This window comes from Centroberyx gerrardi, chromosome 4 (assembly GCF_048128805.1).
Source record: "Centroberyx gerrardi isolate f3 chromosome 4, fCenGer3.hap1.cur.20231027, whole genome shotgun sequence".
Taxonomy (NCBI): domain Eukaryota; kingdom Metazoa; phylum Chordata; class Actinopteri; order Beryciformes; family Berycidae; genus Centroberyx; species Centroberyx gerrardi.
Window position 1 is genome coordinate 26,407,682 of NC_136000.1, and position 10,904 is coordinate 26,418,585.

Consider the following 10,904-nt stretch of genomic DNA (forward strand, 5'->3'; position numbering starts at 1 on the left):
TCCAAAATATCAACATGCCGAGCCTCCGAAAAAGTAAATATGAAGTAGAAGTATAAAATCCACTTCTCATCTGATTAGATGAAGGCGTACCTCTGCCTGAAGCCTGTTCAAAACAATTGGAGTTTTGCCCGGAGTTTGCCCCCAGATTTTTTCTGTTGCCCACGGTGGTTTGAATGATTGTAAACGACACGTTGAGGTGAGTCTATGTCTCATGTGCAGCATGGGCTAGAAAACGTGTTAAATATAGATATAGATGTCTATACAGTAAGTCTGGAGTGGTGAAGTGAAAACTGTTTTCTCTAATTTGATACAAGGAACCAAGTTAGATTCAATTGCTTTAACATGAAAGAAGGCCTAACATACCTGAAAAGATCAAAAAAATAAATTATTGTGTCAAGTGATATTATCCTAACTTATTCAGCTTTGTTGCCTATCAATTTTAAGTGGTTCATTATTAAAATGAAGTACAATCCTGTACCATTTACAGAGAGGAAGAACAGGGCAGACTTTATGAGAAGAGCAGAAAGAAATTAACCTAATGAAACATTTATTATTTATTGCAATGAAAAAAAATATGAAGAATTGAAGCACCTAAAGCATTTATCAGAGATAACAAGAGCAGCAGACTGTACAGAGCATAGAGATAAGAGCAAGAACTAGACAGACTAGAGAGGAAAGCCTGCCTCGAACCACTGACCCTTGCCTGGCGTCCAGCCCCCATGAATCGCATGGCATAGCAAAACGTACTAAAGACTGCGATTGATGGAGGCTGGACACCAGGCAACACTAACCCTGCACTCGTCGCATATTATCAGGTCAGTCACACACCTCCCTGAAATCAGCTTTTCTAGGGTGGGATGTCTGGTGTTATCGACAGTCACCTTTATTGACTAAGTACATTTCTAAGTGACATTCCCTGAGACATGACATGAGACAAAAACACTTGGATCCCTGGAAGAGGTTAGAAGTTTTCACTAAGACAGTAGACCATGACGGCCTTGGGAACATCTGGATTTCAGTTTGTACTTCAGTTGGAGTGGAGCATGCCCAGTTCATCTCTGGTTCAACATAAAATCACAAATGAATGATGAATGAGAGGCTGCATGAGGCTGTCCAACCACCAACCCTACTATCCACTGAACCTGCACGCCCTCTAGTGCCTTTAAATGGCCTGACTTTACTTACATTTACACTGTAGGCATTTAGCTTACACTCTCTAAGCACATTAGTTTGAGTGTATTTAAAGGACAATTCCACTTATTTTCAACCTGGGCCGTGAGTAGTATTGTTAGTGTGAGTGTTATTGTGTTGAAAGGACGTGATTTAATCGCTTTTTGGTTTCAACTGTTGGACAGTAGGATACATTTGCTCTGTGGATGTGTGTTGCACAGCAGCACTCCAGGCTAACTGAAGCTACATCAAGCTCTACAGTGAAGTAAGTGATGACATTTTGAACACAATCAACTGTGATGATGGCAAAAACTAGGAAAATAAGGCCCAGGTTGATCCTTTAACATTCTGACTTGCAATAAAACAACTGATTTATGCAGAATGTGCAGTTTTAAAAACAAACATGAAAAGAACAACACAGTAAAAAGTCAAATAGGCCAACAATATCAAACAGTACAATTATTCACTGAGTGCAATGAGTGCAAAAGTACAATAAGCTTCAATTACGATATCACAACAATTACAATCAAACAAAAAAAAGGAGTGCAAAGGTCAGGGCCTGATATTTATTACAGCCCTCTCTATATTCGAGTTGTCATGCAAGAGTGAGTGTTGGGGAAAGAAACAGAATGAGAGTTAAGGAGAGAGATAAAGGGGATTATTTTTTATTTTAAAGTAGAGTGAGTAGAGAGGAGAAGACATTCAGTGGGAAGAGGACAACATGAGGCACTTCTTGAGATTTCAGCCTACAACCGAAGATGGGGAGTCATAAATCAGATGAACAGGCGATGCCACTTTGCTATTGGCTGTCGGACCGAGCGCATCATCAGGCTCCAGTGCCGGTCTTCAGAACTCCTCCCCTTCCCCACAGTCGACTGGCCAATCACGCGCTTGGACGACTTCTTAGTTGTGCGGGTCTCGTACACGGAGACCAGGATCTTACACTGTTCGAGAGGAAACTCCGGTAGGGAGAACATGAGGACCTGGTTGAAGACAGTCACCTGGGACCGGGCCACCGCTGAGGTCTTCTGGTGCCGTAGCTTGCACTGGTTGCACTGTACGCTGATCCGGGCATACAGCACTGCAACAGGGCATCAAACATGAATTATACATTATGTGTATGACAGCGGGCAGCTCTGTTCGTGTGTGTGTGTGTGTGTGTGTGTGTGTGTGTGCGTGTGTGTTGTTTACCGGTATCTGAGTGTGTCTCAGTAGGCAGCTCTGTTCGTGTGTGTGTGTGTGTGTGTGTGTGTGTGTGTGTGTTGTTTACCGGTATCTGAGTGTGTCTCAGTAGGCAGCTCTGTTCGTGTGTGTGTGTGTGTGTGTGTGTGTGTGTGTTGTTTACCGGTATCTGAGTGTGTCTCAGTAGGCAGCTCTGTTCATGTGTGTGTGTGTGTGTGTGTGTGTGTGTTGTTTACCGGTATCTGAGTGTGTCTCAGTAGGCAGTTCTGTTCATGTGTGTGTGTGTGTGTGTGTGTGTGTGTTGTTTACCGGTATCTGAGTGTGTCTCAGTAGGCAGCTCTGTTCATGTGTGTGTGTGTGTGTGTGTGTGTTGTTTACCGGTATCTGAGTGTGTCTCAGTAGGCAGTTCTGTTCATGTGTGTGTGTGTGTGTGTGTGTGTGTGTGTTGTTTACCGGTATCTGAGTGTGTGTCAGTAGGCAGCTCTGTTCATGTGTGTGTGTGTGTGTGTGTGTTGTTTACCGGTATCTGAGTGTGTCTCAGTAGGCAGCTCTGTTCGTGTGTGTGTGTGTGTGTGTGTGTGTGTGTGTTGTTTACCGGTATCTGAGTGTGTCTCAGTAGGCAGCTCTGTTCGTGTGTGTGTGTGTGTGTGTGTGTGTGTGTGTTGTTTACCGGTATCTGAGTGTGTCTCAGTAGGCAGCTCTGTTCATGTGTGTGTGTGTGTGTGTGTGTGTGTGTTGTTTACCGGTATCTGAGTGTGTCTCAGTAGGCAGTTCTGTTCATGTGTGTGTGTGTGTGTGTGTGTGTGTGTTGTTTACCGGTATCTGAGTGTGTCTCAGTAGGCAGCTCTGTTCATGTGTGTGTGTGTGTGTGTGTGTGTGTGTGTTGTTTACCGGTATCTGAGTGTGTCTCAGTAGGCAGCTCTGTTCATGTGTGTGTGTGTGTGTGTGTGTGTTGTTTACCGGTATCTGAGTGTGTCTCAGTAGGCAGTTCTGTTCATGTGTGTGTGTGTGTGTGTGTGTGTGTGTGTTGTTTACCGGTATCTGAGTGTGTGTCAGTAGGCAGCTCTGTTCATGTGTGTGTGTGTGTGTGTGTGTTGTTTACCGGTATCTGAGTGTGTCTCAGTAGGCAGCTCTGTTCGTGTGTGTGTGTGTGTGTGTGTGTGTGTGTGTTGTTTACCGGTATCTGAGTGTGTCTCAGTGGGCAGCTCTGTGTGTGTGTGTGTGTGTGTGTGTTGTTTACCGGTATCTGAGTGTGTCTCAGTGGGCAGCTCTGTTTGTGTGTGTGTGTGTGTGTGTGTGTGTGTGTGTGTGTTGTTTACCGGTATCTGAGTGTGTCTCAGTGGGCAGCTCTGTTTGTGTGTGTGTGTGTGTGTGTGTGTGTGTGTTGTTTACCGGTATCTGAGTGTGTCTCAGTAGGCAGCTCTGTTCATGTGTGTGTGTGTGTGTGTGTGTGTGTGTGTGTGTGTGTGTGTGTGTGTTTACCGGTATCTGAGTGTGTCTCAGTGGGCAGCGTTCTGATCTTTAGCAGTCCGACCTCCAGCCTCTGAGACGTGGGAAGAAACTTCAGAGAGAGAAGCACCTTTCCCACCAGATCCTGTGCACAGAGAGACATTTTTTTTTCAATTAAAGAAATCTTTTAAATTCAATATAATATACATTCATAATACAATAAGAACATTACAAACAATAATAACATAAAAAATAAAAGATAAGATGAAACTTTATTGATCCCTGTGGAGAAATTAGGTTGTTGCAGTAGCAAAAGTGACAGGATTCAGCAGGGAAAAAAGACTAGAATATAAGCACAAAAATATAAAATAAGCAATAAAAACAGCAACAACTAGACGGCACTCGGAGAGCGCAAACCTCCGCTAACACTGAACATATTCTGCTGTCAGACAAACAGACAAACTAACTAACAGGGATGAAAACGTAACGTCCTTGGAGGAGGTAATAAAACAATAAAGCAATACAATTTTGGAGTTACATAAACATATGCTCCTGACAATTGCAACACATGTTGATATTGGTTACTTTTGTTATATGGACAAGCGTTGTTATTACAAGTTACTTACAGTTGGTACTAGCAGTCACAATTGCTAAAAACAAATGTGAAAACACCACCACTCAGATCTGCACTTATATCAATTTGAAAGACCTAAGGAATGTGAGGGTTTTGTCAACTTATTCTCATTTTTTTGTTTTATAATCATTTCAACAGACAGGCTCAGGTTTGTTAGTTTAAATCCAGTGTAAGAGGAACATTTCTTAAACCATTTCATCTGAGAGAGACAGAGAAACACAAAGACAAACATATAGTCCACATATCTGTTTGCATACCTGTGAGTGCATGTGTGTGCGCACGCACGTGTGTATGCGTGCAAGTACAAACACAACTGTATGTGTATGTTTACCTGTATGCGTGTGTGTGTGTGTGTGTGTGTGTGTGTGTGTGTCCCACCTTCTGAGGTGCCTGCAGATCCTCTTGTACTTCCAGAGGATAGGAGATCTTGAGCTGCCCCAGAGGAAGCCTCACCTCTCCTAACACCATGTGTCTGGAGAACTTATCAAAGTCCCTCACCTGACACACACACACACACACACACACACACACACACACACACACACACACACATACACACATGACAGGCAGTTTAGTTATAGAGTCCCACAATACTGAAAACCTTTCTTACTTCTCTCCTTAGCTCTTATTTCTTCACCTAGTGCTTCTCTATTATACATGATGGGACAGAGGAATGTTTGTTATATCTACTGTCAGGCTCTGGCCCTTGCAATCCTTACTGTTGCTTGTGTTGATGATGTAGGAATTTAAACTCATTCTACTGTTGCACTCATTGTAAATTGCTCTGGATAAGAGTGTCAGCTAAATCCCTAAAATGTGAAATATGTCACAAAATCTTTAGTGTATTTAGACTTGAATGATATTAGTATTCAGAAAATAGTTTTGACCATGCGGTTTGACACTATTTGGCAAAAGTGACACTATTAAATTGAAAAATGTAGAAGCTTGATTGCTTGTAAACTAGTTGAACTGTGAACTGTCTTTCATAGCTGTGAATGTAAAAATGTTTTTCTTTGATTTGAGAGATACTGAGTGTGACAGATGTGTTTCTCTACTGCAGCACCTCCATCCTGAGTGTGATGTGATGCAGCTCCTCCTCCTCTTGCAGGCTGCAGCTGAACTGGTCTCCAAACAAAGGGTTGCAGCTGTCTTTCACTATGCGTGTCCGCCACTCCTCCAGCACTGTGCAGAGAACATGAGCCGCCCCTTCACCCTAGGAGGATCACAGCAATAATCCATAACACCTGTACAGTACAGAGGCAGCGCTAATTGCTTTTAAATGAAAAAGTTAAGGTATGTCTTTATAAATCACAGGTAATCCTGCACCATTAGGTATATTAAAGCTGCTCTAGCCAAGATTTAAAACACAGTTGTTGCATCAGTCTACATCAGGAAGTGGGGTGCAACAGAGAAGAGCATCCCATCCCCCTAACTGACATGTTGTAGATGTGTTGCCTGTTTAGCGTCACTATTGAGGAGGCAGGTGTTGTTGTGATTGGAGCATTTTCTTTCTGATTCATCTTGTCATTATTGAGCATATATGCCATATCGGGTCGCTGATGTGCAAAGTTGCCTAGTGCAGCTTTAAGTTAACAATCTTCAATGCATTCAATTCACATTCTAATTTCATTTCAATCAGCGTGCTTTCAATTAAACTGTAATGTGAAATGCCTACACTACCCAACGCAGCTGAATTCTAATATCACATAGAAACCAGATTACCTCCTCATCCAAAAACTCCTCCACTTCCACTCCCTCTGATCCTGCCCACATCAGTCTCAGCCTGACAAAGGGCTGGAGGCTTTGGGTGTGGCTGCGCCCCTGCAGCCCCTCTGCCTGCAGCACGGTGACCACCAGGCGGGACTGCAGCCGGTCGAAGTACAGGGAGAAACGCAGCGATCCATGGACCTGGAGTGGGTGTGTGGACGGCTGTATTAACTCTGACTTTACTTTTTAGTAACAAGGACAATGCTGGAAAAGTGTCTCTTCTTTGTGGTTGGTGTCTTCTTTCAGTTTTCAAATGTACATGAATTATATACACATTTGCCAAATAAAAATAAAATCTCTGTTATGTTTTTTGGTTTGAGGAGAATTGCAGACTTTCCCTTCTCTTCAACTATGGCTTTTTAAATCTCTATTCCTGCCACCATTTGAAACCTTTTCTGTAGTTATGTGCTTTCACTAAAAACTATTATTATTTTATTTTAAATTTTTTTTGCTCAAATACCCCCAATACAAAAAATGTCCAATTTTGCTTAGAAAATGTACCGTAATGTGCTTAATTTTTTCATTAATTAGTCTCTGCACATGCTAATAAAAATAGATTTAGAGGGATAAAATCAGTATTAAAAGTACAACATACTGTATATGCCTTAAAAACCAAAATTGATACTGAACTGATATTGTTTCCGATGTTTCTAGAAATTATATTTTACATAATGTGACTGGAATAGGTTTCATAAGTTCAAGGGTCGTTTAGATTGTGTATAAGCCATTCAACTAAGAAAATTATAAAACACAAAAAAAAAAAGTTACGAGATTTGACACCAGGAACATGAATGTCTCTTACCCTCTCCAGGTTGGCCTGCTCCCCCGGCTCCCCTTCTGCCTGGCTGGGTCCTGAGGAGGGGAACGAGCCCAGAGACAGACAGCGACTCAGCCTGCGGGCCTCCGTGCCCACATCCTCCACCTGGGGAGCACACACATACACGCACACACACATCGTGTTTTCTAAGACAACTGCAGCACATGACACAGGCAGCAGTCCATTGGTTTTATTTGACTTGACTAGTGTCAACTCTCCCTTGTCTAAACAAATACCCACATTAATCCAGCGCTGCTCACATACAAGCAGCATACCAACATCCTACATCGGTCTCACACAGACACACACCTCGCCCAGTGTTTGGTTTGGTCTGTGTACAAAACCAGCCTGACTCCTAAGGTGCTCACACATAAACTACAATATACTGTATAACCATACAACCAAGCTAAATGCTGTCACATATTTCTAATGACAACCATAATCAAGGCTGATGGCAAAGCTCTCCTTTCTCATGCTCATATTGAACTGTTAAATGACTGAATTCAAAAATAAAATTTGTAATGCACAATTTGAAATTGAATGCAACAGCTTGAAACTGAATGCGATTATTATTGAATTTAACTATGACTTCAAAGTCAGTTTTCCAAATTCAGTTTTCTTAATTCAGATTCGGCTTCCTGAGACATTTCCCACTTCCCATTCTTCACTTAGCCAAACAAAACCACAAATGCCCCCAGATTTGCTCTGAAAAATTGGTCATCTGAATCAAGGATAATAACGTATAGGTGCTGCTGTGAATTTCGTTCCCATTAACCCATTAATCTTTTTAGGGTTTTTTTATGTTGAACATATTCATATTCTAATTCATCACCAGCTTTCCCCCCAGCAGTTTCCTGCTGCATGTCTCACCTTAGTACTTGGAGCTCCTGAGTAGTTTCCTGGTGTTGAGCACTTGTCATCAGAGTAGAGCAGGCCACTGTTTCCTGGAGTAAGATTCAGACACAAGCTTGTTGTTGATTACTTTCTTGGTCACACAGCCAACATCATATATTCTATCCTCTTCTCCTCCCTCGTACTCACCAGTATCTTGCGTGGTGTGTGTGGTGTGTGTGTGTGTGCAGCATCTGATGGCCTGCCACAGCAGGATGCCCAGGGCCAGCAGCAGGAGAGTCACGGAGACGCCCAGGATGCAGTACTTGACCGGGTCTGAGAAGGGCATCCGCAGCTCTGCAGCAGACAGAGAGGCTGGGTAGTCCATCAGTATCACCATGACTCTCTGCCTCCATGTGTCCTACATACCTCTGCAACACAGGAACACAGCCCATAAGGAGACTATGGAGGGCTTTCAGGTGACACAACAGAACCTCTGGCAGCCATATTGGAGGTCTATAACTCTTGGGAAACAGCTGTGAATAGCAAAATGCATTTCTAAAGCTTGGGCCCATGTTAACAGAACTGAAGAGACATGGTTCTGTGTTGTTGTTGACTGGGAACTTATAATTTCATCATTGCTCTATCAATCATGGCTCCAAATGGCTGTGAGAGGCAATTGTTTGAATAATTTCAATACCCAGAAATCATATGACTTGACATCAGGACGCTCATGTTTACCAGTGCTTTCTACCAAAGATACCAAAGGAACGAAAGAGGAAAAAGATCTAATGTCGGTGAGTCCAGCAGTCCCTGGACGGAGCACTGCTCACTGCTGGTTAGGAGACACTTTGGATTTTTTAATTTTTCACTTCCTGAGGGCAGAGAAGTGTACATATTTGACACCAGAATTTTAGCAAATAGGGTAAATCTATGGCATCTCAATTAGGATAGATGGGATGCTTTTCTTACTTACATCCCCACTGGCTGATAAGGACAGGTGTACAGGTGTATGTATAGGACAGTAACCTAAATGTGGAAACACATCTTCTTTATCAGACCAGTCACCTTTACTTATGTTAATAAGCTGACCTACACCCACACCACAGTCTCTTTCAGGTATCCCTCTTTTTCTAGCCTGGATTTAGACGTTATTTGTGTACAGCCAATTCTATGGACCTGCAATGTGTCTATACTGAAACTATGTCATAAATAGACACTACTTATCGACAGTACTTGTTACCTCCATAACATCTCAACTTGCTAATTGTCTATTCTTACAACAAAGCAACAATATAGATACCTCAATTAAATAACCTTTATGTTACATTTATGCATCCCCACCACAGAGCATAGAAACCCACAAATACAAAAATACTGTATGCATGAATTAACAAGTAAAAATGTACTTGCGCTGCTATCTCAAGAGTTAAGGTAAAGAAAATTGAGACGTCTGTGGCCTGGTCAGGAGGACATGCTTATCACCTATCAGGAACTGTCTAGTCAAATAGCACTTATCTTGCTGACATTTTATGCAAAACAAGTTGAACTTGGCAAGGAGAATCTACAAAGCAGCCAGTAGTAGCCTGTTCCTATTAAAATAAGAAAATGTTTAATGCAGAATTCTCATTTGTGGAATTACAAATGGGTATGAAGCAAAAAACATCAAACAGTGTCACTGCCCACTTATGTGGCTCACTGTATACTTACAAATTTTACTATACAACCCCCTTTAGTTTTGAATATTTTTTAACAATAGAATAAAATGGAAAAGAGTGAAGAAACAGTTATTGTTCTCAGCTCAGTCACAGTATATGTCATATACTGTACATGTGAAGTGGTTATAGTTATTGGTTATAGCTGTACATAATTCAGTCTACTTTATATGAACTTGTTTGCGGTGAAACATTTTTTTTGCAAATTTAAATTAGAGCATGCTGTTGCTGTTTTCCACTTGCATCACAAAATATTCCACACACAAATGAAGGAAATACATAAACAGTTTACCTCAAGTATTGAAAACTCCACTCTTTTTCTGCAGGAATGCAAACATCACCCTGTGCTATAAATCCATGCTTTGAAGTTAAAATTTCATCAGAGCAAAGCTGTCCAGCTGAGATGTTCAAATTAGCACCAACTGTTCCTCCTGTTTCTGTTAGCTGTGTTACTCTATCGTACACTCATCCTGTCTGTCTCTCAGACACACTCACTCTCTCTATTCTCTCTCTCTACACACACATACACACATACACACACACACACACGCAGCACCTGACTCCCGACACACCTTTCTGGGCAAACTGGTCTGATTAGATTTAAGTGACGTTTCAGAGAGCTTGACACGGTCCAGGTCCCCGGCTCTCTTCCTCCTACAGATTTCACTGCTGTTCCTCCTTGCCCAGCCTTCTGCCTTATTTACCATTGATTAAATGCCTAAATGCCTAAAATAAGAGGCATATGCTATCTGTCCTGTGTTTCTCCCTACATATGCACTTGTCATCATTCCTATTGCAATGAAAAAATGCTTGAAGTGAGGATGCACACTCCCCTTCGGAAAAAAATAAAAAAAAATAAAAGATACCTGCTAATTCCAGTCCATTAGCTGTTAAACATGTTTTGAATGAATTCATGGTACAGTTGATATATTATCTGTTTTTGTGTATATTTTATAAGCTGCAATTTCTTGTGTCTTCTGCAATGTCTTGTGCAATATCTTGTGATTTAGAAGCTGTTACATAGCAAGAATTCTGTGTTGAATTTCAGTATACAGTATATACATTTTAGGATGAGCAAGGCACTGAGGCGCTCCACCAGCCGGTTGTATTTGATAAGTCGGTGCCAGCTCTGTTTTATCATCCAGCTGTACCCAAATCAGCTGCACAGGCACCGTACACTGAGCACGATAAGACACACTAAACTCTCTTCAACTGTTCAAACCTTTTGTCCTGAATGATTTTCATTATCATCATTGGTTGTAAACTCATCAACTATTTGTTTGCTGGCCTGCAAGATGGAAGAGAATGACACTGTTAACTTAATTCCATTCATGACCCA

The 10,904-nt window shown here is 41.7% G+C and overlaps 1 protein-coding gene across 1 annotated transcript; it reads right to left on the minus strand.

Moving 5' to 3' along the window:
• Positions 1-530: 530 nt before the first annotated feature.
• Positions 531-10,092, minus strand: syt19 (synaptotagmin XIX). Its single transcript, XM_071897847.2, has 9 exons — positions 9,858-10,092; positions 8,061-8,281; positions 7,890-7,963; positions 7,005-7,124; positions 6,158-6,343; positions 5,499-5,648; positions 4,814-4,933; positions 3,835-3,946; positions 531-2,251 (listed from the first exon to the last, which is right to left on the minus strand). Exons 2-9 carry the CDS (start codon positions 8,248-8,250, stop codon positions 1,944-1,946), a joined length of 1,260 nt encoding a protein of 419 aa, XP_071753948.2. The 5' UTR covers positions 8,251-8,281; positions 9,858-10,092; the 3' UTR covers positions 531-1,943.
• Positions 10,093-10,904: the final 812 nt, after the last annotated feature.